At 39.2% G+C, this 25,693-nt stretch overlaps 1 protein-coding gene across 4 annotated transcripts in view; it reads right to left on the bottom strand.

Moving 5' to 3' along the window:
- Positions 1 to 1,331: 1,331 nt before the first annotated feature.
- Positions 1,332 to 25,693, bottom strand: part of UGGT1 (UDP-glucose glycoprotein glucosyltransferase 1) — a 42,896-nt gene continuing 18,534 nt past the window's right edge. For 3 of the 4 annotated variants that reach the window (XM_054166267.1, XM_054166269.1, XM_054166268.1), the window contains exons 16-42: positions 25,323 to 25,408; positions 24,709 to 24,844; positions 23,683 to 23,814; positions 21,877 to 22,041; positions 21,546 to 21,666; positions 20,544 to 20,642; positions 19,181 to 19,204; positions 18,568 to 18,662; positions 17,804 to 18,010; positions 17,109 to 17,240; positions 16,597 to 16,727; positions 14,027 to 14,122; positions 13,516 to 13,618; positions 12,901 to 12,980; positions 12,259 to 12,448; positions 11,222 to 11,380; positions 9,449 to 9,534; positions 9,040 to 9,124; positions 7,999 to 8,087; positions 7,446 to 7,550; positions 6,812 to 6,896; positions 5,374 to 5,556; positions 3,674 to 3,834; positions 3,076 to 3,190; positions 2,305 to 2,421; positions 1,822 to 1,981; positions 1,332 to 1,370 (exon numbers count right to left, since the gene is read on the bottom strand). In XM_054166267.1, the coding sequence (XP_054022242.1) occupies positions 1,345 to 1,370; positions 1,822 to 1,981; positions 2,305 to 2,421; positions 3,076 to 3,190; positions 3,674 to 3,834; positions 5,374 to 5,556; positions 6,812 to 6,896; positions 7,446 to 7,550; positions 7,999 to 8,087; positions 9,040 to 9,124; positions 9,449 to 9,534; positions 11,222 to 11,380; positions 12,259 to 12,448; positions 12,901 to 12,980; positions 13,516 to 13,618; positions 14,027 to 14,122; positions 16,597 to 16,727; positions 17,109 to 17,240; positions 17,804 to 18,010; positions 18,568 to 18,662; positions 19,181 to 19,204; positions 20,544 to 20,642; positions 21,546 to 21,666; positions 21,877 to 22,041; positions 23,683 to 23,814; positions 24,709 to 24,844; positions 25,323 to 25,408 (3,168 nt within the window). In that variant the 3' untranslated portion in view covers positions 1,332 to 1,344. The remainder of the gene's footprint in view (positions 1,371 to 1,821; positions 1,982 to 2,304; positions 2,422 to 3,075; positions 3,191 to 3,673; positions 3,835 to 5,373; positions 5,557 to 6,811; positions 6,897 to 7,445; positions 7,551 to 7,998; positions 8,088 to 9,039; positions 9,125 to 9,448; positions 9,535 to 11,221; positions 11,381 to 12,258; positions 12,449 to 12,900; positions 12,981 to 13,515; positions 13,619 to 14,026; positions 14,123 to 16,596; positions 16,728 to 17,108; positions 17,241 to 17,803; positions 18,011 to 18,567; positions 18,663 to 19,180; positions 19,205 to 20,543; positions 20,643 to 21,545; positions 21,667 to 21,876; positions 22,042 to 23,682; positions 23,815 to 24,708; positions 24,845 to 25,322; positions 25,409 to 25,693) is intronic. The other variant, XM_054166270.1, reaches the window with a different exon arrangement.

Raw genomic sequence — 25,693 nt, 5'->3', positions numbered from 1 at the left:
GGCTGAAATGATCCCAGTTTGGCTTTCTAAAGAAACAGTGCACAGGGAGCTATATTTTACTACTAGAAATACTACTTCTTGCACTTCAGATCTTCAGCCTCTCAGTGTTTTAGGGAGCTGACAATAATCCTATGAGGAAAGAGGGAAATGGTCTGAGGATGGTTGGGTTTTCTTTGTTGTTGTTTTAAATTGCTATGTTCATAACACAGAATCATCTTTAAAAATTAAGACATGAATCTCAATGACAAGCCAAGCCCAAGGTAATTAAGCCTTGCAGGAAAATGTTTTCTTGTCTGTGCACAAAATGAAAACAAATGAAGGTAACGTATATTGAGAAACCCCAACATCAAATTAGGACTGCAAGGTGTGCAAGCAGAATAAATGATCAAAGGACCGAGTGTGAACTACAACTCAAGACCTAAGAACTCCAAAATTTTTATTGATGTGACAACATCTGTTTGAAGAAAAATAAAGTTAATGACGTTTACATGATGATAAACTTCTAAGTTTCCACAGCTTTTTCCATAAACAAAAACACATTCATGAATCAATGAACCACAGCAAAAGTAAGGCCCTACCAGTTTGGCAGACTGATTTAAACTTTGAGCAGGAAGGAAGGAGGGCACTTTGATTCAAATCAGATGGGCCAGGATGAGCTGAGCTGTCAGACCCAATGTTCTGCTCACGTAGTAAGCTTAGGCATTTGTATTTGGATGGGCATTTAAAGAGATTGTGGTAGCTTTACAGTAAGCCAAACCTTCAAAAGTCAGGCAGTAAATGAAGACAGGACATAGAAAATTCTAAGTAAAATCAAGGGCATACTGAACAAATCAGAGAAGCATTTGTGACCACTTGAAAACCTGCAGATAAAACAACATCCCAAATTCAAGGCATGATTCTGAGCCTTTTAATGTTACCTGGAAAAATGATGATCTCCATGACTTGAGGTTAGGACTTAGGTTCTAGCCAATGGCTCAATGGGTCTGCAATTTCTAGGCTCTCAAGTTAGATCTGAGGCTAACAGGATCTTCATCATTGGTGGAGGCAGCAACAGCTGAAGAGCAGGCTGTGGCTCTTCCAGTAGGTTTCTGAAGTTTTGTTTCTGAAAAGCTAACTTCCATCATGGGCTCTTATCTCCACCACAGGTGCAAAAAGCCAGTAATGCTAATTCCAGCAATCCAGATCCTATTTCATATGCAGAAATTAACCCAAAGGCAAGTAATAAAAATGCATACATCATCCCATTCAATTATTCAGCAGTTTTGCAGACATACCGGAAAAAACTAGCTTTCAATATAAAAATTGTCTATGAAACAGTCTTAACTTGATTTTTTTCTCCATGGATCATAATTCCACATGTGCTGCTGGATCTGTAGAAGAGGGAACAAAAGAAAAACAACACAGAGCACTCCATTTTCAGCCACCTCAGTTGGCAGATTGGTTTGAAAGTTAGCATATGAACCCCAAAGACTTGTTCCTTGCAATATTATCAGTTGTCAAAGACAATTCATACTCATTGTGTATAGCAGCACTTTTAATTAAGGGTTAAGGCCAAGCTCATGAAATTGCAGGAACAGTGAAAGTATTTAGCAGAACTAGAACAACTGTGCAACATAGTTCTGTCCTCTGTTTCAGAATTGAGCTACACCAGCCTCGCTCAGCAAGGCCTTTGTGTCCCATTAAAATACACAGCAAGCCTTTGCATGGTGCCAGCTTGCAGTGAAGGAGCACACAGCTTAACCCCAGTCCAAACAGACTACAGGATCACAGGATGTTAGGGGTTGGAAGGAAGTTATAGAAATAGAGAAGCAGTCAGATTACCGTGTGTGTGTTGTCCTGGCATCTTAGCTGGTGTCCCCATTTCTTTTTCTTTCTGGAAATTACTCTGCAGCAGTTTGATTTCCTGATCATAGTCCTGCCATTCTGGAACTATACGCATTGCTGCTTGCAACTTGGGTTCTTTGGTCATTGGGTTATTACACTGCAAACAAAGCACACAAACAGTTCAGATAATGCATACAAAAGGTCTGCTTCCTGAATAGAGGTGTGCTTCCCTCTGAATTAATCTGATGCTGGTGAACAAGTGCCTGTATTTTAGCTGCAGTACACTTTAGAGTCTCTTTCCAAAATGCCACTGCTCCAGGTAGGAGAAAAGTAGAAGCCAAAAGAAAGAAATAAAGTGCTGAAAAAAATCTAAGTAACAATACAGGATGAGGTGCCTGGACCTGAGGTGGTAAAGTGCCTCTACAATTGGTCACTCTATCTTAGTGTGACAAGAGAATGAGGGAGCCATACTGCACTTACCAGATCAATGGTTTTTGCTCTTTTCTTTGAGGAATCATCACACCACGTTTCACACCACAGCCATTCCTGTGGGAGTGACTTAATTGGCACCTGGTGGATCATGTTGTTAGGCAAATCCTGTTTTGAAGAGTAAGAGTTAGTAGCAGTTTCTACAGAGGGGGAGGAATAATCCTCTTGAGTAGATAGTTTAACTTTTGTAAAGAGGTTTTTTCCAGTGCAGATAAAAAGTGATGAATCAACCTTTTATTCCATTCCAAACAAAGTCCTTTGGGGAAAAAAAAATTGTGTACTACAACTGTAAATCTTATTAGGTTGAAAATTAGTTAGTTAATAAATGGTATTACAGTGCTAATACGAATGCAGTATCAAAGCTGTACTGGAACAGTGTGGAAGGCTACTCATAATTGATTAAAAAACCATTGTGCTATTTTTTTCCATCCACATCAGTACAAGCCTTATTTCCATGTTACTAAGTCAGTGCACAGTAAAGCATTGCACAGTGAAGCTGGATAGCTCAAGAAATGAGTACCCAGTTCTGTTATGTAGTTGTTTTGGAATGTACTGGATAGTTTGATAGTCTTAAGACATTTCTGAACAGGTCTTGCTTCCACGAGCCAGTCATACTTGACAGTAGCAATAGCTGCCTCATTTAAAGGCAGGGTGTCATGGGACTGCCCCCAGCATCTAAGTGTGACTCAAGTTTGGGCAGGAAAGGAGAGCTCCCAATGTACCATCATACCCGAGTGAAAGGAAACAAAAACAAAAACACACCTGATCAAGGTTGGACAGACTGTTAGGATCCTGACTAAGACCCTGATATTGTCCTCTGAGTCGATCTCCAGCTGCTATCTTTCTGAACTTCTTCAGATCCACAACATACAGAGCACTACATGGAGATGATGCAATTAGTAATGACATCTGACTGATGGGTAACTTACTGCAGCCCCAGCAGACCCCAAGATACAATATGCTAAAACAATCTCTTGGTGACAGTACATCCAATTATCTAATACAAGGCAGGCAAGCAGATCTAACAAGGTCAGGGCACATAGGACAAAAAAAAAGATTCAACAGATCTAGCTTAGCTTTGCTGTCATGCAGTCCCTTCTTCCAACATTTGTTATTAACAGATGAAGATGTCTGGTTAGTTAACACTGCAGTTACTCAACTGTAAAAATTGTAGCATACTAAAAGTAACTTCAGTGTCCCTAGTGCTTCAAATGGGCCATAGGCAAAGGAACCTTAAAAGAGGCAACAGTAAGCAAAAAGTGGCTCACTGCAGTCATACACCTCAGCTAGTTTGCCGCTACTTCTAAGCACTAACCAAAGTTTTCCCCCTCTTTTTGGAAAAAGCTGACTTCTCCAGTACCTGATGTGGTATTTTCTTCCAGCTAAATGACTAGCCCAGTATCCTGATTTCCAGAACCTGTAGCCATCCATTTCTCTTCGGCTGTCACAGAAGGGAGTATATCCGTAAGGAGCACCATCCAGATTGAAATCTCTCAATTCCTTTAGATCCGTGCGCACAATCTGAAGGGAAGACACGTGTTAGCTTTATTTGGAGGAGCCTGCCGGGGGGGGGTTTGAAATACTTGTCAGGATTTGGTTCAAACTGAGAAAGTGGTTATCCCACACAGTTAGCAGAACAATTGCCAGGGACACTCGGCGGTCTTTTGCGTTATGTATATGTAGTACAAAAACACAGCACCAAAAGGTGTTGTCTCTCCTGCCCTTAGCAACTAAAACAGAGCTTACAAATAATCAGATAGGGCTTGGTTTGACTGTTTCAGTGCCAAAGTATTGTAGTGAGGCAGAGGTTGGTCTCTTCTCCCAGGCAACCAGTACCAGAACAAGAGGACACAGTCTCAGGCTGCGTCAGGGGAGGTTTAGGCTGGAGGTTACGAGGAAGTTTTACACAGAGAGAGTGATTGCCCACTGGAATGGGCTGCCTGAGGAGGTGGTGGGGTCGCCGTCGCTGGGGGTGTTCAGGGCAAGGCTTGACAGGATGCTTGGTTGTATGGTTTAGTTGATTGGGTAGTGTTGGATGATAGGTTGGACATGATGATCTCGAAGGTCTCTTCCAAGCTGGTTAATTCTATTCTATTCTATTCTATTCTATTCTATTCTATTCTATTCTATTCTATTCTATTCTATTCTATTCTATTCTATTCTATTCTATTCTATTCTATTCTCTCTTCTTGAAAGTTTGCAAAGCTTTCAGGAATGAAAGCTTTTTAGTGTCTTTTTGACACAGATGTTGCAGTAAAACTACTCTAAAACTACCATTTGTGGTGGGGGAAAAATGCATTAGTATCTCTTTTATAAATAGAACACAAGCTGTCTACAATGAGAACAGTGCAGCTGGAAAGCTATCCTAGGTGATGCTTGAGCAGAAGTTGTAATGGTTTTAACTGACATGGGAGCACACTGTACCTATGCCAAAACACCTAAGGCACTTTCTGCTTCCGTGTTGCTAATCTGTAGTGCTCAGTGTCGTGCATGCTTTTGAAGGAGGATTTTGGCAATTCTCACTGCACACCTCCCCCGTCTTTTCAAACCGCTCGGGTACTGAGCGTGTGCAAAGCCTTGCAGACGGTGTTTGCTTTACAGCAGGACCTGGCTTCACGCACAAGGGATTTGCTTTCTCGCTGCTCTGAAAGCCGCTCAGGTATGGCCAAGGTGAAAGCAGGGAGAGTGGGTGGTGACTAGGAAAATACCGTATGTGGTAAGTGATCTGCAGGCTGGAAGAACAGAGGGAACTGGGAAAATGGAAGGGTGAAACAAGAATCCATTTGGCAAGCTATCTGGAATCACAATGAGTGAATGGGGAATGAGACAGAAGTTAAAGACAGGCAAACAAAACCAGTCTTTATGGGAACAGGCAGGAAAACCAGCACGCACTGGAGCATGCTATAGTTACAGAATCAACCTTCAGTCGTGCCTGTTTAGGGCTCAGACTTGCAACCTTTCCAATAATACAGAAATTGTATTCAAGAACATACTATTCATAGGGGAAAGAAAAAAAAAAGAAAAACCCAAAAGATCAAGTAACTCTAACCTCTGCATTACCTGATCAGCATCCACAAACAGGATTTTATCAACAGCTAATGGGAAGAGCACATCTAGAAAGAGGATCTTATAACCCCAGATAATACGTTGTTTCTCTGTTTGCTGATGAAGCCAGCGTGGCCATTTATACTGGACAAGCTCATACTGGAAATTATACTTCTTTGCCATGTATGGGATGAACTCCTGCAGTGGGAGGGGGAAAAAAGTAGCTTATTTCAGTTCTTTGTTCTTCTACAGGAAAGGGAAGGTGCATTACAAGAGATTGATTTCATCCTATAACAAGGCATTAGAAAATTAAATGCCACAAACCAGTTTCATTGTTGCTTCAAAGAAAGACATAACCCCAAACTAACCAACCAGTACAAAGTGTAAAGCCAACTGTCATAAGACAACTAAATATTTTGGCATTTTTCCCCTCACAATTACTTATGAGCCATTTTATAGTGATCCACAGATCAGTCTAAAATAATGCGTTAACTCAAATCTTGTAATTTCACAGAAGGGAGAATTATTATTTAGGGCTATACAAAGTAGTGTAAATGGCAATAAAATGAGAGAAAATAAGTGGGAGAAAATTTTTTCTAGACCACCTTGGCTGTCAAGTCAGTTGACATTCTCATTTGTGAGGCTTCCTCTGACACAAGCAGAGTACAGGTTTAGCCAAGGGATGCTGGTACAACATGGTCATTGGGAAGGGAGGGGGAAGCATATTGTTGCACCACCCCAGCCCAAGGCAGCAGCAGTAGAGACACTGCAAACCATTTCCCCTTGAGCTCATGCCCTAAAGATATGATTCTTCAAGAAATGCTATTTCCTCACGTTGAAATGTTAAGAGTAGCAAATCCCTGACACTTCTGATACCTGTTTACCTCTGGGATCTGTTTTGAATCCTGCTGTTTGATTATATTCGATGCATCGTAAAACACTATTTCCAGGTACACTCATCTAGGGCTGTGTCACTCTTATCATGCACTGCCCATGTACTCTAGTCAGTCCTAAACACAGTATTAATGTCTCCTCATATGAAGTTCTCTCCAAACATATTCCTTATGTATTTAGCTGTAAGTTTGTAGCCCTGAATTTCATCTTAAAATCTACACCTTCATTGTGCAAGTCATCAAAAAAACCCCAAACAGCTCAGATTGTTTCAAGTATGATTTTCCTGCTATGTGGTGTTCTCTTAAATATTTACCTGCAGCAGGAATTCACTGTCAACCTGTCATTTTTCAAAGCTTTCTAACCATCAGCTTATACCAGCTTGATGCTTTGCTAAAAGGTATACAGACAAGTAACTGTGCATATGGTCACACAATAGTATGATGCACAGGTTGCAAACTTTTCTCCTGTTTGATTTTTGTTTGGTGTGTTTTTGATGGTGTTTGGTTTTTTCCTTTTCACTTTTCCCCACCATATAATAAATTTCTAATTAGCAACAAACCTTGAATGTAGGCGATAAGTAGTTCTTCAGAAACCAAAACTTTAAAGGAGTCTTAGTATGTTTCAGCACAGACAACATCATGATGCTACCAAAAGAAACAAAATAAAGCATTTACGGGAACAACTGCCACCCACCAGAGATCAGCTGTTTGCATTATTAGACTAACTGAAATGACATGTCAGGTAACTGATCTTCACACATGAAGGAAAAGCTTCAGTTTATTGTAAATTGCCTAATTTTATCTACAAAATTACTACCCCACTCCCCCCAATTTATATATTGTAACTAGCCAGAGCATATATCACCTGTTGGCTTTCACAGTCTTTTGAGTACAGGTGGTCAGATTCTTTTCCAAAGCCACTATGACTTCTATAGCTTCTAAGCAATACATTTGTATTTGGTTATGGTGTAGTAAGAAGAATAGGACAGCAACATACCATCCATTAAACTGTGTTGACTATGTGAATGTTAAGTAAACAAAGTTCTTGTAATACAGTAGATACAAAATCTGGAGATCTTCTGAGGTGCTGAGAAGTTGGAGGTTTTTTTATTCTTGCAAATTCTAACCTTTTTCCTTGTGGAAGGCAGAGCAGATTACCATTTGAGACCCCCAGACTAGAAATTTGGAACTAACCGTAGGAATCTTTCATATAGGTGTCCTGAAGCCACAGAGAAGATATTTAGTACATCATCTTTATCCTGTTTCACATCTTCATTCTTTTGCCCTCCTGTGAATCCCCTGAAATGGAAAATGTGTTCATGTAAGGGCCAGCTATATATGTGAAAGAGTGCCACAGATTATATACATTGCTGTAGTGCTGGTTTAACACAATACAACTGGAGTTTGGTGTCATCCTCTCCATGCTAGTCAGGGTACCCTCCCACATGGCAGAGTGCTGCAGACACAGACAAAGAAGACCTAGTATCTTACATATGAACACCTTATTCAAATGAAAGATTGCTGGCTGAGATGCAGCTCAGGCTCCCAAGTAGCACTAGGGGTGTAGGGGAAGGTAAGCAGGTGCAAAGTAGCAGCCCAGTTCTCTAGGAACAGAAGGGTCCTATGAAGATGGCCCTAAATTGAAGCAGTCTTAACATAGAGCTATGGAATATCACAGACCTAACTGTACCATCAACTAATTTTGCAGTTTCAAGAGACCTGCAAGTTAGTATTGAATTAATTTTACCATTTGAGGGATTCCCAAAATCCAGACTCGTTCTCGCTGGTGCCATCACTTAGTAGATCTTCATTCATCATATCTAGCTTTTTCTGAACCTGTAAAGTATAACTTTGCTGTAATGAGTGGAACCACATATTGAGCAAACAGCTGTGGAGTGTTGTTTTGACAGTGTCTCTGTATCCCTTTAAATTATGTCCAGTAAGCAACAGGTAACCTAAGCTGTCTGAAGAAACAGCTCAGTTATGAGCTGACATTCAGAACAGTTTCCAAAGCTGTTTTCAGACACAAAGGCATGTTAGTCTAGATGGTTATAATGCTTTGGTAAGAGGTATTTAGTGACCATTCTTGATGATGGAGACTGGCAAAGAAAAACCCTCAAAGAAACCAAACACCCTCCTGCCAATAATGCAATGCAACACCTTCCCACTTTTTCTGGTTTCTAAGAGGTATTGGCCCCTGAGACTCCAAAGCAGATTCAGCAAAGGCATCAAATCAGAACACCCCAGAATTACTCTGGCTTGAGTAAATGTTATGAGGAAGTGTGAACTGGGTGTGTTACAACCATCACTTACATGTCAGTTGTCCTCTGTAAACTTATCAGCTATGATGTTGTTACCTGATAGGCTTTGCTAAAAGGCAGCAGATTTTCTAATTTACTTGGGTTTTTTTAATGTATTCTCACCTAGTCTGGATCAGATTGATAGAAAATATATTGCCAGATGAGTAACAGATAAAATACTGGCTCAGTGGATACACTGAATGTTTATTACTAGACATATATAGGACATACAAAACTAACTGAAGTCACAAGTACAACTGAGTTAGTAAAATGAAAGCATAATTATTTCTCATGGACATACAAATGTTACAGCAGTTGCATGTAATTTTCTTCTGCATCAAAGGAAACAAAACCAAATCTACAGATAATTCTGTTACTGATACTGTGATGTGAACTTTGTGCAAGCTGCCTCAAATGTATGCTTGTAGGAAGGGATTATCCCTGCTATCAGTGAGTCTTTTTAGAGTAACTCTAGTTCTTAAACTCACCTTCACTTTAATAATTTTGCTCTTGAAGTTGTTGAGAACAACAATAACTTCACTGGCTTCAGGTGGAGAATCTGTTCCATCATGGCTGAAAATATAGTAAAGCACTGACCATGACTACAAAGCAGAAATATGTTCTTTATTTCTTCTATGCCTTTTTCTATATGGGATTAAGCTTTCAGACTGTAAAATAGGTTTGAGACATGCAATAAAGTAACAAATACATGTTTGAACACCCAATTATTGTGGGGCTTAAACTTAATTCATTTCATCTCACATCAGTACCAAATGTAAGTTGCTGTTCAGTTTACTATGCTTTGGCAAGGAAACTGTTCGATTCACGTGTTGTGATGCCCATGTAGTTCAAAAGTTGCACAAGAAAAAGATTTAAGTATTTCTTCTCCTGTCCTACCTGTAGATTCTGTAGATATCCTCAGATCTGCCCTTTCTCAATCTTAGAGTCCATGCACCAGGATTGGCTTTTAACTGGAAGTAACCCTGTAAAGCAAAAAGTGTATTTGTTATTTTCAACAAAAAGCCAATGTAGAAAACCAAATTTCTGTCAGGTATTTTGACACACTGTTTCATATCTGAAAATAGTTACTTGTAAGCCACTAATTAAGAGAACTGTAAAGCCTTAAAACTCAGTGGAATATGAAAAGGTCTAGCATTGTTTGTTAGATGAGAGAAAGTCCTGCAGGATGTCCTGATCGTAACAGTGAAATCCCAAACTTTCTTCTGTGCAAGTTTTGTTTCCATGCAGGAATGAGTGCATTTTAAGACACTAGCTGGCAACTACACAGCAGTGCACAGAAGATCTGTCTTCAGAACAAACTCTGAATGAACTTTGAAGCTTTACAGACTGGTACTTTATCTATAGTTGGAAACAGCAACATAATTTATATGTTACTGGATATCTCTTCTATAGAACCTTAAAGCATACAATGTGAAATTCAAACATTGTATGCAAGTTGAACTTTCAGTTTCCAGAGATGAATATTTTCTTCTGTGATTTAGATTATTACACAGAAAGAAGATACAAACATTTGTAGTGATGCTTCAGTTCCCCATTTTGTACTGCAGTCCCAAATGCATGCAATTCCATATGTGATCCAGCTTGCTTTAACTAAATAATTTATTTCAGAAAAAGAAAAAAGGACAGGGCATGTTCCTGGCCTCTTCACATCCACAGCATAGACACTGAGCTGAGGACAAGGATTCCCAGATACAGCATTGTGTACTGTGGTACTCAGATCTTTGCTTGACTAGTTAGAAAAATTCACAGATTCACAGAGTGCATGGGGTTGGGAGGGACCTTTCAAAAGTCATCTTATTCAAACCCCCTGCAGTGAGCAGGGATACGAGGTCAGGCCGCCCAAGGACACGTCATGTCTCGCCTCCAAGCCATTAAGCTTTACTCCCTAATACACACACACATAATGTGATCACACATTAAGCAAGGGTCATCTTCATTTCAACAGTAAGAAATATGACATCATTATAGGATATACCTTGGCTAAAAAAGGTGCAGAGAAATAGAAATTCAGTGTAAGAACTTCCCTCACAGTGATTCCAGTCTGTGACCTCTCTCACTGCCCAGTTTTGACACTGAAAACAGCCCTTATGCAGCTATTGTATAAAGACAGCTGCAGGGAACAATCATACTCTTGGGTTTCTGTCACCTTTTCTCAACTAAATAAGTAATTCTCATCCTTTCACACTTCCTTTATTTTCTAGCATGTTGACTATTCTTACTGACTCTATTTGGACTTTATTTGTTCCATGGATCTTCTGAAGAAATGGGTCCCAAAACAAGTCAACTGTCCATCTGAGGTTTACAGTACCAGAGTGGATGGTCTAAGGAATACCTGATTCAGAACTCTCTGACCTTCCCAGGAAAGAGGTTAAGAATACTGGCATCATTTTAAGATACTTCAGAAGATTCCCTTCAGCTTGCTGAGAAGGAAGGAGTACATCTTGAAAAAGGCAGGAGACAAAGAAGTACACCCAAGGTTTTAAAAATCAGTGTTAGGAATGATGTGGTTCTGATCTATTTGCAAGTAACAGTGAAATGTAACACCAGGAATCCATAACCCACATACTGGAAAATACTCAGTAGTTTATGCAAGTGATCACACTGGCTGGAGGACCACTTACTTGGTGCCAGTTTCAGTTAAATGCTTACCAAGTTGGCCATAACAATGGTATCAACAATGACAGGAGTGGTTGAAGTTCCCAGTGTAAACTGGAGTCCCCGAGGTGGCTGTCCAGTAGTAATATCATAGCAATGCCCTTCCAGAAGCAGGTACTCCAATTCATATTCTGCAGCTACAACATTATCCACCTGTAAGGAGCAAACACTGTTGAAGTCAGCACTAGCTGATTCAGTTACTCTTTAAACCAGCCATAATAATTAAATAACACTTGATTTTACCAGAGTAATTTCATTAAACGAATATGTAGAAAACCTCATTCAGCTCCTTCAAGTGACAAACTTCACACACACATTGTTAAGAGTGTCCCTGTGACCAAAAAGATTGAAATCTCAACTGGTAAGATGCTCAGATAAGAAAAGGGAAGGACTGTTGTAATAATTTTACTTTTTTTTAATATATATATATTTACTGGAGAATCTGGTCAAGTAAGTGTTCAGTCTGGCATCTCACTAAAAGTGCATGATAGGCTACAGAACCCTGACTCTAAATCTGTTTAAAGCTGGTCTCATCACATTTATAATCTGAAGCATTTTGGTCTGCTCTGCATTACTCTTACAGTGTGCCATGGTAGTCTCAGAAATACCAATTCCTTGGGTCCCTACTAGGCTAAAGTCAGATGTAGCCTGAGGACACTACCCAAGGAAAATACCAGTCTAATCTCACAAAGCATCTTCTCCCATTGCACGTCCAAAATGACAGTTTAATTGCTACAGCACTGAGATACCACATTGGGAACTGGAAATGGTGCATCTGCAGAAGTAAAGCTACTATTTATTTGGAGGCTCAGGATGGTACTTCGAATGCCTGAAGCATTTAATCCCTCTCTCTCTCAGGCTTTCAGTTAATCTAAGCGGGGGCTGGGGCATGGGAATCAGAGGTTTGACATGTGCAGTAGTATCAGCCATTTGGTGGTTCTTTATGGCTTTACAGTTAGGTTAAGAGATGAAAAGCAGAAAAAGCCCTGGAAAAACAGCAACATTTAAATACCGTAAAAGGTTCCTCTTACCTCCTCTAAGTAAATATTATCAAGGTCATATGGGGTTCTGACAGATTCCACCATCCAGCTCTCAGGAGTGTTCAGGTTCAAAGTGAACAGTGGAGACTGGGGCATATCCAAAAACTTGGCAATTGGGCCTGGAGCAAAATTATTATCTGCCGTGAAAGAAATCTCTGGCTCCAAAACGTAGCGATAAAAGCTGAAATTTCAGGAAGATAATGTAAGAACAAATTTCTGCAAACACTTCACTCTTGTTAAACTTGCTGGTGCCATTGGCTTTCCCAGACCTCCTAACTCCCAAGGCTTTGTCCAAAGCAACACAGGTTGTGTTGAACTTAAACATGGTCACAATTTTCATCTTGAAGGACCAAACAGAATGTGCAAGACTTAACCATGACATTTATCAAGTTATTTACCTTTCGATGTTTGTGTGTGTGTGTATATATATGTGTGTACACACACATACATACATGTATTTATAAAAATAAAAAGCACCCAGCTTTTAAACCAGTAGAATTACCATGTGCTATCCACAAGTTCCCATAATTCTCTGTGGGAAATCATGCTACTATCTAAATGAGCTCAAAGTGGTAACAGACATTTGATTGTGTTTTTGTGCTTGCACGTTCCAACAGGCATGGTATTCCTTACCTTTTCAGTGGCATGTCAGAAAGCTTGGACTGACAGTTCATAAACACTCTCAGGTTCATATTTATCAATTGGTTCAAAACCTAAAATAATGAGAAAAAGACATCCCTTAAAATGCTAACTAGGTAAGCTGATCACTGTTTTTATAGCTGGGACCTCAAGGAGGCATGTTACTGCTCATTGTCAGTCCTCCCTTCTCATCATTTGCTTTATCATCACAGAATGACTTAGGTTGGAAGGAACCTTAGAGATCATCTACTCCAACCTCACACTCACCTTTTAATTAGTGGCTTTAAGAACAGTCACCTGCTCCCTCACACTGCAGGCATTCATGTTGGGCTGCAGAGACTATCCACCTCAGTAACAAGAATCACAGCAAACTAAACTATTAAAATGGTGAAACTAAAAGCTGTCTAGACCTAAGCATAATCTTGGCAGTGTATAGTAGAGTGTGATTAGTTTTCCCACTAATAAATGTATCATGTGACTTGGACACACTGTTAGAAGGCCACTGGTCACCACCCAGTCAGTCAAGGAGGACAACTACATTCTAAAATTACTGAATTAAGACAACTTGTTGGAATTGCCATAAACTGCTTTCCAACACCGCGTACGTACCAGCAGTAACGGAGCAAGTCTTTGGGCATCTCTGGTCACAGGATCGACAATGGCCACGACATCAAAGTATGTCTCCCCCTCTTTTGGTCTCAGTTTAACTGCACTAAACAGAAGGGAAATAAAAAGAGAAATGTAAAGTACAAAACACATGCATAAATGCAAGAAAACAAATATCCAGCTCATTCTGAAGTGAAATTACTTCCTGAATGCTTTCTTCTGAAAGTAGATAGAAGAAAAAACCCAAACCAAACCAACAAACATAGATACATCTGACCAGATGACCTTGAAAAGTTCCTTCCAATCCAAAATATTCTATGATTATATATATATATTTATAAAATTTTGAGAGACAGATAGATAAAATTAATTTCTAGAGTCTCACTGTGCCCTGAAAACTGTTGGAGACTCTTGTATTACTGCTTGGGGTTTATCTTTTTTAAAGCTAAATGCAACATGAAACTAAGAGAAGGTTAAAAGAGAAGGAAAAGCAGATTGCTCAGCAAACCTGTACCTGTGTCTCTCTTCAAAAAAATGGTACTCGATCCTTGCATCTCCTTTTGGCTGAGCAGAAAGAAGAGCATCCACTTTCATTACCAAATCACTTGCCCTGAAAAAAAACAAAGAGGAGAATCAAGGTTCACAGAGACTCAGAAAACGTGTGGACTTAGCATGTTTGTGACAGCAGCAGGGGAAGCCAAACCAAATTCAGATACACAAACTAAATGCTTCTACTACCTCTCTAAACACACTCTGAAGAACTGAACATCTTTCAGGGTTAATCTGCCATTAATTTAAACAGGTTGCAGCCTTATTACGGAAGGTACCAAAAGGTTTAACTCCAACAAATACAGAACAGCTGGTATTTTAGGAGTCAAGCATGCTGCAGTACTGTGTTCTTGAATTTCACCAACCTCTTTTAGACCTTTAAGGCATTCAGGTCAAACCCTTGTTTGATCTTTCCATTTTATACTGCAACTCTAAAAACTAGGAAGCAATCCTGTTTGTGGAAAAACTTTTCAGAGAGAGGGGTCCTATTTTTAAAAGAAAATGACTTCTGACAACCTCTTCCTTTTTATTCCTCCCATAAATTTTCAGTCTAGTATTTTAAGAATATATTTAATCTTGGAAGTGTAAAACCTCTTGAAAGTTCGATGAAAATTGGTTTGTGCATCACAGCTTAGCCGAGAAGCAATGCTGTAACTTAAAGGTCTGTCAGCTTTTCCTGAATTAAGGAAGTCTCACAGATTTATAATGAGGGCTGTTTAAATTGTTCATACCGAACCCACAAGCCTGGTGAAGCCTCCAGAGTTCTCCTGTGCAGCAGAAAATTTCAAAAGCTTATGAAAAAACCTTTGTTTCAAACCAAAGAACCACTGCTTGGTCCAAAAGGAGCTTATGTTCAAACGATTGGGTAGTGTGGGATGATAGGTTGGACGCAATGATCTTGAAGGTCTCTTCCAACCTGGTCTGGTCTATTCTATTCTATTCTATTTCTATTCTATTCTATTCTATTCTATTCTATTCTATTCTATTCTATTCTATTCTATTCTATTCTATTCTATTCTATTCTATTCTATTCTATTCCTATTCTATTCTATTCTATTCTAATTCTTATTCTATTCTATTCCCAGCACAGCAACGGATGCAACTGTTTGGAATGCCGTTTAGATCTCTCCTCCACAGATTTAGAATCACACAAGATTCCTGCACAAAGACCTTGTGCTTAACTTACTTGACCAGCTTTTAAGAGTCAAAGAGCACCACTGAAAAATATAATGTGAAATATGAAACTGTTGTCCTAGCTATGAGTTCCAACACAAATGGACTTCAGTTCTTATGAACATGAAGATGACCCCTGTGCTTTTTGAACTAATTACCTACAACTATGATTTTCATTTCCTTATCTCTATCTCTTTTCCTGTTGTTTCTTTGAAAAGTTAGAAGCAGTTTACATGGTTCTGTAGTACTGACAGCAAAATTTATTACTAAATTTTTCTATATTGATAGGCCAAGAAGCACTTCAGTGAACTGCAAATAGATTCAGAAAGCATACTCCAGTGTCTCATTTCCTTCCCTTCTTTCTGCTTTTAAATCAATACCATAGTAATCCTACCTATGAATTATCAAGTCTGACATATTGGAGGTAAATGGTTTAAGACAGGATGTCAGTTAAGAGTTAGCTGGGAGAAAAACCCATGAGAAGTCTGAAGGCCTAAGTATTAATGAACAGTTAGGCTTCACTTCCACTTCAGAGGAGCAGATAGGTGATCTGGCGCAGAAAGCGTGTTCCAGAATAAAGGTAATATTGTGCAGCAATTTTTATTATTGCCTAACAGGCCCCATGGCAGCAAACAGCTACCTGCATAAAGACATCTGCTGTTAGTAAAGCTGTCACCAGTCAGAGTCAACTAAATCTTGGATGAAACTTCATCTAGATGAATACAGCAATTAATTTAGCCCCTGGAGAATGCATGACCATCCTCATTCTTTATTTTTTCAGCCCACCTGTACCCCTTCCCTTCCTCAATCCAAGAAACCACTTCCTGAACTCCTGAGGTGTAAACAGCAGGTTGTTGCCACCCATGCTGTGATCCAGAGACTACCCCAGTGAGTACCAGTAGATGTACTGCATCACATTCTCTTAGTATGGTTCTATGGCAAATTCTTACAGACTTGGGCACTTTCCCAGCTTCTTACTGTTTGAAATTGAGGCTTCAGCCAACACAACTCCTCCAACTTCCATTATGAGGTAATGGACCAGCCATGGTAGGTTGCTACTAGATAATGCATCAAGAACAATGAACTCTGAGCACAGAACCATAGTAGGGGTTGCCAGTGCTCTCAGAACTGCCTCCTCAGTCTAGGGATACAGTTTCCTTTCCATATTTCCAGGAGAATGTGAACTACAAGAGTCACTAAAGCACTTTAAACCACATGATTTACATCTTTTTGCTTCCCTACTTGCCCCTCTGAATAGGTAAGCCATACAAAACACAGGTATGTCTAACACCTACACAAAGCTTTATCCAGGCTACATTATCAGTCACACCACTTTTTGCAAGCCTCTCTGTATTTACTTACAGATCTTCTTCGAATCCCAGCTGCTGAATCTGAGATTTGATTTTCTGTCCTGATGTCTTTAGTATAATATTCTCAAGGAGATGAAAATCATCCTGATTGAACATCTCACCATCCTCTAATGGGCCAATAATCTACCAAAAAAAAAGCTGGATCAGCATTATTAGGAAAAGGTGTATTAAATAAAAGGTGTAATAAATAAATACTCCAGTGCGGCCTCAATGGGTATCAGCTGCTGAGGCTGGTATTAATACTAGTGCCAGTAGGACTTGACAGATAAATCTACTTAATTAAAACCAAGGCATAAAATGCATGCTTAAAACTTTGCTTGCTTTGTAGAAGTTTGTCATAATAAGCTATACAAGCAATACTGCATCTTGAAGGGGCAACAGGACACCAGGCTACTTTCTGTAGTCCAGCCAGACTCCAGCAAATCTCACTCTAGCATTCAGAAGCTGAGTCTCTGCATCTGCTGTTCAAGGTCTGTTTCTTTTACTGGCTGCTGTTGATCTCACCCTTCCATTGCTGATCACAGCCCTCTGTCCCTTCTTCAGCTTTAGAACATCTCTGCAATATATAGCATGAGACAGAATAAAATCCACCTTAGGAGACTCAAAGGCTTCTTTGAAAATACTGACATCCATACCCTGAAAGAAAAGAATATTTGATATTGTAATGAGAAGAAAAGTAAACCTGTGCACACTTTTTTAAAATGCAACTCTTTTGTTTCCATCCAAGAACATCTTTTGTGTCTTGCTAAAATTTATCCCCACAGACTCTTTCTTTGTGCTCTTAAACCTAGTTCTTGCCTCTTACTTTCCAACAGTATTCCAACTTCTGATGTGAAGTGCCACAGCCCCAGTAATGGTTGCTACTTAAACCAGTTGTTGATTTCTTCTGTCCTTAAGTGATTCTTGCCTAACATTTCTAAGCCTACAATGTACTCACTTAAACAGATCCCTGACTGCACTCCTTTTGACCTTCCAAAGTTTCACTTTGATTTACTTACAAAGATTTATTTAATATTTAGAGGGATTGTTACATTGAGGAAAGTTTGCCTTTCAGAAAAAAAAAACCCAAAACATCAGAGCCACAGTGTTACTCTCAATTGTTCCTGCATCTCTGTCATAGAAACACACAACACAAAAACACATCATCTGACGAAAAAGGAAAGCACCCTAGGTGTGGAAATGCCAACAAACATACTTACCCCAACAGCAAATTCTAAGATGTCAGCTCCTGCCTCCAGGGCCTTGGCAGTTTCTTCTTTTGCCATTTTGGTGATGAAGTTCTTGGCATTGTTTGATGTCTGTGTCTGTAAGGCTGCCCATATGGCTTTAGCAACAAGTGTATTCTGGCTATTCGGATCAGCACTAGGATTACTGATCATGCCAATTCGAACGTTATTGCTGGATTTCTGAACAAAAGAGGCAGTAGGAAAGTTTTAGGTTACCAGGTGTGTTTTAAAAGAAAAGTCTGTTATAATAAACACTACAGCAAAAACTATGTCTTAACCAGAAATCCAGATTCAAAATTACATAATTAGCAGCACAGGTTAAAGGGATGAATGAAATAATGTAACGTTTAGTTTACATGTAAGTCACCACTGTGGCAGAAATCTTCTAGGTAATACTGTGTTAGAGATATGTAAGAGAATAGACCACAGTCTAGAGAAGACAGTAATGATCACATTCATCTCCAAACCAAAACAGAGACATCTTCCATTTAGAGCCATGGGCTTAAAACAACATCCTCATTTACATGCATAGTGCCAAGAGGGGCATTCTGACCTAGTACAAGGTCAGCAATGTTCCAGACTCTTCAAGTAAGATGAGTCTGGAAATTAGAGATGCTGCAGGGAAAACCAGTCTCCTCAGGGCATACGACAGGAAGAAGCACAACTGGTGTTTTGCACACATCTTCCCTACTGCTTTATTAGCACTGCTAACCTGTTCAAAGGAAAAGATTACCTACCTGATGTTTAATTGCATCGTACAACAATTGCCTCCCTGAAGGTTTATCAAAATCACCAACAATCCAGAAAGTAACTGGTCTAACAAAGGAGTCATCTGCAATTTGGAAAAAGAAAACAAAAGTAGGAGAAATTTGAGGGTGAAGGGAAGCTTGTTTCCTCTTATTTGGAGGAAAAATATGATGCACATGCAAAGATTTCAAAAAAAGTAAAGTTATATGGGAAAGGTATGGATTAAGCTAAGCTAGGAAGTCTGGCAAGACAAGAATAATAGTATGTAGGTATTGTATTAGGTTTCATTCACCTCATCCAGAAAAACCACATTAGGACAGCATGCATCACTGTTTTTAATTTGGATTTTTTCTTTGCTTGCTAACTTTTTAATTTAGAATGATCAAGGAACCTATAAATAACTTCCAGATTCCACCTAAGGTACAGACAGCACTTCTTAGTACTGAAGCTGTTAGTTGACAAAGTCAGTTTTGTACAGAGAAGAAAGTGCTGAAGCAAACATGCATTTAGGCAGCTTTCTTCATTTTCTGCTGGTTCTAAAGCAAATGCTGTAAAGGAACCAGAAAATTCTCGGAACAACATATGAAATGCTAAAGCAATTACCATAGATCTCCTTGGAAGACATTCCTGGTCAAAAAGCAGAAAGGCAGGAGAGAAAGAAGAGAGAGATTAATAATTTGATAGTAATCTCAGTGTGTACCAAGAAGCCGCAGCGCTGCACTGGCTGTAACTGAATTGCCAAACTTTAAATCCAACAAGCAACAAGATTGTGCCAATTTTATTGGAATAGGCTTTGACTTTTTCTTCCCCTGAAAGAGATGGATGCTTTATTTTCATGCTACAGCACTAATTATACCACGTATTACCACTGTCATGCCACACTCTGAAGGCATCACTCTGCAGACCATTTGCAAAAACTGCTATGCCATTATGATTTGGACATAAACCATTTCTATGGTCTTCCTTCTTTAAAAACTAGCATGACAGTGCTATTTCAGTACTGTTACTGAGCTAGCAATGTTTATAACTTTCCTTTTATTTTAGAAAATGAATGTGCTATGGCACTACTATAATCAGACACCAGTTATTAAATATCTTAAGTGACAAAGAGGCAGTGACCCAAAACAGCTAACTCGTGGGATTGCAAATTAATGCACACTTTCAAATCAGTGTGCAGAGGTGTAGGTTTAATTAAGACTCACTAAGGGAACACAAGAAACTTACTCAGATCTAAGTGACTGAGCATGAATCAAGGGCAAATTCTAGACAGAAGGAGCAGTGGGAACATTTAAGGCAGTGTATGCAGATGGCTGTGGCTGGAGATACTACTGGGAAAACTTGTGAGGGTCAAGTAAAAATGACAGATGGGACAAGAGGAATTGGTTCAAATGACAGCAGATTATTTATGATAGCTAACTGCAGTGGACGTAGGAACAGCCTGATTAAGTTGTGTGTGTCTGTGCATGCATTTCTTACATTGAGAAGTACTGCTGAGTTTCAACACTAATGGGAGATGTTATGTCTTAACTGTAATAAAACAGTATTGAAAAAGCAGTATGTGCCCTGCAGCAATAAAAAAGCATAGACCATTTATATCATAGTCCATAACAATTTTCATCAGATCTAACTTTTAGTAATTCTGAATTATGAGACGGAACTAGAAGCCTTTTTGTATCTTTCTATTAAGTATTGCTACAAGATCAGAGCTGTCACTGCTGCATTTTTGGTGGTCATTTGCAACACAGCAAAAGCAGGCTGAGTGGACTTTGTTATCCTTGCAGGTCGTGCTGGTTTTAAAGAGGGAGACATTCTTGCTCTATGGAGATATCTTTCTTTCTAGATTGCACCATTACCCACCTGCCCAGTGGCTCTATGCAGTGCTCTATGTCTGTATTCAGCACTCTACACTATGCTTTAAAACACAAAGTGGATTAGATTTGAGTTCATAACCCACTGCAAATGTTACCTTTCTTTGTTAAGTAGGTCATGCTGTTTGCAACAGCAGCTGTCTTGTCTTTGGACTCCAGCGTGGTAAATCGAGCAAAGTCATCCACGTAAAAGTTATCTGAGGACAAGAAAAAGCATTAGATGCCAAAGCAACTATTCCATGTAAAATGAAGAAAAACCCAAACCACTGCTACCACCAGAACATTAAGAACACGTTCCATTTGGTTCCTTGTGATACTGCTTTTTATGTCTCATTTCCCCTGTTAATATATAAGCCGAGGAATGTATTTTTGTTGTCTCCTAAGTTACATTTTTGTATTGTAAGTGACATTAATAATTCCACTGCGTATTTGAGATGCAGAAGTCAGATGAAAGAATTGCTATGTCTCATTTAGTTGAAGTTACTTTATGTAAATGGTACACATTTTAAAGTCTACTGTGTCACTGTTTGTCAAGTAACTCAAAAAAAATTAGTTCTAGAAGTGTTTTTGCAATACTCTCGTTATAGTGCAGGGTCACTGCACTGGATGTTAATATGTTTAGCCATGAAAAGTTCTGTGAAATCTTAAGTAATTCCAGAGAGAACTGCCTATCTCTGCTCAAATAAAGGTTAGACATGAGAAGCAAGGTCTTGCTCAATACATTACATGGCTGTTCTTTGCTTTTGCTGGCATTGTTAATTCCTCAACTTACTGTTATTCCCTTAAAGGTTTGTTTAAAATAAATTCACGTCTTGAAAAATCTGCAGACATTAATGTTGCTGCTGTACATAACCTCTCTCCCAGGATCAGGGCTAGAACACAGCTTGAGCTGCTATTAATGCTTTGCCACTAGGGCTTGACAGGATGCTTGGTGCCATGGTTTAGTTGATTAGGTGGTGTTGGATGATAGGTTGGACACAATGATCTTGAAGGTCTCTTCCAACCTGGTTTATTCTATTCTATTCTATTGTTTCCATTGGGACAGCAGACGTCTTTGACTCCAATACTTCAGGTTTAATGCAATTAGAAGCATCCCTTACTCATTCCTGTGAGATCCAGATACTCTCTGTCAGACATTAAGATTCTTGAGTTAATTCTTGGAACAACGTTAGGCTGGTTCATGATATACTCAACCACATCTTGGTCATTAGATAATTCACCCTGAGGGAAACAAGAAAGAAGTAACATTTGTTATTTCATATGTAAATTTGTCTTAGATAACCTAAAAAAAAACTAAAACCAACTAGAAACCAAAAAAACACTGCCAACAAAAAACCAAAACCCCAAGAAATGATGCAAGCAAGTTAATGTCTCACAGATTCAGAGGCTTTTGAGTCACCTTTGTCAAACCCAGCTGAACAGAGCACCTACCAGGTACACGGCTCGCTGGAAGATGCTTGTGGTTTCCAGGATTTTGTGCATTGTCACAGTTTCTAGGTCATCAGGATCCAGCTGATCTTTTTGAAAAGGCATTCCATTGAAAAGCACAACAGGGAGAGGACCTACACCTGTTTGCTCATAGTAACCTCTTGCTGCCTGAATACAGGGAAAGAAGGAACTTTACCAAGTCAGCCCATTACCACCAGGGTTCATAACATTTCCATGCACTATCCACACCAGTCTATACTAAACACACTATGATGTCCTTCCAGCTTCTGTAGAATATGGAAAATATTAATTTTAGACATTGCATAAGACACTTTTCTGTATCTTACACGCACAGGATGTACTTTCAGAGTTTTGAAGCAAAAAAGATATTGTATGAAGTTCATACTGTAAATCATTCTAATGAACACTTGTGGTAATAGCAAAAAACACACAACAGGAAATCTGCTGTTGCATATGGAAGCAATGCAAGAAGCCAGAGGTAAGGGAAGGAAGGTTAGAGGGTTTTTTCTTTTTAACTTTTAAGAACATGTTTCTTAAAACTTGTGAAAGAACACTTAGTGTGGGGCAGGGGGTTATTATGTCATGACAGATTTTCCCATTTTGTGTAACCACTGCAAAATGCACCATCATTACTGCCATGGACTGAAGTTCATCAGGTTCTATTGTTTAGAGGTCCTTGTGGGGGGCTTTCAAGATCTCTCAAGGACACAAAAACCACAAGGCGCAGATCACATGGAAAAGTGCTCAGTGCTGGTTTAACTTGTATCCTTTATATGGAGAAGAGCTCCTTTTAAAGGCTTCCTTCCCTCCTGGAAGGCTTTGCAGTGTGGTAGTGCTGAATGGTGTCAGGTACACCAGTTACAGCAAGGCCTCCAGAAGGGCCTCCCAAACCTTCTGCAGGAGAGCACTTTGCATGTGTTAGGATTTTTGAGGGGTGGGGCAGGGGCCATGATGGTATTGTTTTGTTTTGTTTGATTCATAAACTGGAAAGACCTCTCCTGTCATAGAAATTAGCCTGTCTTTTCTGGGGTTTTATTTCCTCAAGATGCATTTCCCTTCACTTCCCTGCATCAGAAGATGGAAAGCGTGTGCGCATACAAGCCTGTTTACGTAACCCTGACCACAATCAGAATCATCTGTGTTACAGAGCTAGTGTAGAGAGTATTTTCATTCTTTCTGTTAGAATATTCAAGAGAAAGATAAACATCTCCCTGCAGAACTTCAAATAAAATCTGCTTCATCTCACACACGAGTTACTCAATAGTGATATGCTCTCCCAATTTTCTCCACAGAGAAAAGTGTCAGCCCTACAGGCAACTTTCAGATATTTTAGGGAGATAGTTGAATGCTTTGCTACAGGAAAGGCATTCTGAATGTCACCATTCTTTATCTCCCACAGTGATCAAATGCTGACTGAGAAACACCACACCAGCCCCTCCCAGATGTTAAGCCCCTTGGTTTGCTTATGAACCATTCCATCACCTTGATTGTTTTCCCAGCAATTTTGAACTCTATTAGAACTCTGCATACCAGAATGAAAGCATAACTTGGAGGCCACAAGAAAGTTATCTTGGTTCTCATACTACACATGTAGATTTTTAAATATACATATTACATAAAGCTTTGTGCTGAACGTAAATACTCAGTAAAAGTGTTAGTAAAAGTCACCCAGTGCAGTAACAAAATAGCTACCAGTTTGTAAGAGAACTGGATCAAGAAAGTGTGTGTAAATAGATTTGCAAAATCATGGTGAACAAGTTTTAAAAGCTCTCTTTCCTTAATTCTTACCTTTCTGTTTTGATCATAGGCAGAATCAATTCCCAGAATGCTGTTGACTTCCACATAAGGATACTGTTTCTCAAGAACACTAACCACATGCTCCACTCGCAGCTGGTCTCCTGTTTTTACTTTGTTATATATCTGAAAGGAGGATACAAATACAAGTTTACAGCTGCAACTGTAAAACTTCTGTCCTTATCAAAGGTAAGTTGTCACCTGTATTCCAGTAATTATAATAAGGCATCAACAACCAGGCTCCAAAACACGTATTTACTAGCTGCAATGGCAGCTCCCGAGCACATTTAACTTGTGTTATTGCTTTACCTCATTGTGGTTCCAGTGAGATTGCAAGGAGGTAAATGTCATGTATTTCTTTACATCACAACTTGCCTCTTTAATTAGAAAAGCTGTTTGAGGGGGAAGAGTAGTGCTTAGGAGAGAAAAGGCTCAAGTAAAGCATATCCAAAGAGTTACCCTCCCCTTCAGAACAGAAGGCATGCTTATAAGCAATACAACAGATCTCACACGTAAAGTGGGTAAGGCGTAAGATTTTACGTCAACTTAAAAATACATATTCAAAAGAATGAGATTAAAAGTCTTCAAGTCACCAGCAGTTTGATGTTACAGTGTGCCCCAGCTTGTTAATTTTTACAGTAGTATCAAACCACAAGCAAAAATGCATTTACTAGCACCTGCATTATCTTTTGATGAGACAAAAGTATGCAGCAGAAACTGTTCCCAAAACAAATTACAGTACTGAAGGATACAGCAGGTCAGAACTCATTGGCAGAATGAGCAGAGAAGCGGGATCTGAAGAACATGCAAGAGTGTTAAGCATCACATTTAAATTTGGTCTCATTTGTTGAAGTGAGGTCAAAGCACTTTACAAAGAAATGTATTGTGTGGTACTAGAATTTGAAGACATTCTGAATAATGAGTCAAAGAAAACGGTCTTCTACATATTAGCACATAAATATAACCCTATATACATGGAAAATATTAAAATATTGATTTCCCTTTTAAAGGAATACTTACAGACATGACAGTCTGGAAAGCATAATTATTGTCCATTTCTTGTGCCACATAATTATATGCCCTAAGGAGGGCAACACCAGGATCCTGAAGTCCATCAACATCATCTGAGTCATCAACCACAAAGACTAATCCTATCCTGTAATCAAACAAATCCCCAGATCATGAGTCTATTATACTAATAAATAATCAACTCTTCCTACAGCTGTCAGCTATGATCATCATCTCAGATTAAGGCCTTTTATTTTCTGGACTGACAAAATGTTGAGCAAAGCAGCTAGGAAACAAACTTGGGACATACAAATCTCTAATGGTAAGTCCATCAGAGCCTTGCTTTTCAGCTCTCTTATCCAAAGTACTTGGTTTTAAGGGTTTGGGTTACTTGCTTTTAATGGTTTTGGGGTTTTGACTGTTAAACTGAAGTCTGTTTTGCTAGTAGCAAAAGTTAGATTAAAAACTTTTAAGTAAGAAACAGTATTTGGGAAATGCCCTTCCCAGCCACCAGCACATGGTATGTAACATTTCTACAGTGTGCTAGCAGTGAGAATTTTACAATTGCAAAAGTCACAAAAATAAAACTGCTGTTAAAAAAAATCTCATTACAATACAGCCATTACCTCAGTGGGATGTGGTTACTGAAGAACATCTCTGCAACATTTAGTAATTCTGCTGTGGTCTCATGAGTAGGATCCACTATCAGCACCTGCACACAAACAGAAAGTGAAAAGCTTCTGTTCCCTTAAGAAGTCAAGTCACAGGTTTTTGATTAGAGAGAGCTTCATTCATGTCTCACTGCAGGATTATCATCAGCCCTCTCTATACACTGCCAGAGAGATGAGGTTCACCAAATAAGTCTCTTCTAAAGTCTTTAAGTCCGTTATCTAAGAAACCCAGTCTAAACCACTCCTTTAACCAGAAGAGAGCAGACTCCTAAAGTACTTTGTATCTTCACCTCAGTATGCCCTAGCATCTCTGCTTCTGCCGCTGC

This window comes from Dryobates pubescens, chromosome 13 (assembly GCF_014839835.1).
Source record: "Dryobates pubescens isolate bDryPub1 chromosome 13, bDryPub1.pri, whole genome shotgun sequence".
NCBI classification, from domain to species: Eukaryota; Metazoa; Chordata; class Aves; order Piciformes; family Picidae; genus Dryobates; species Dryobates pubescens.
The sequence above is the reverse complement of the archived record's forward strand: the minus strand, read 5'-3'. Positions and strand labels throughout refer to the sequence as shown.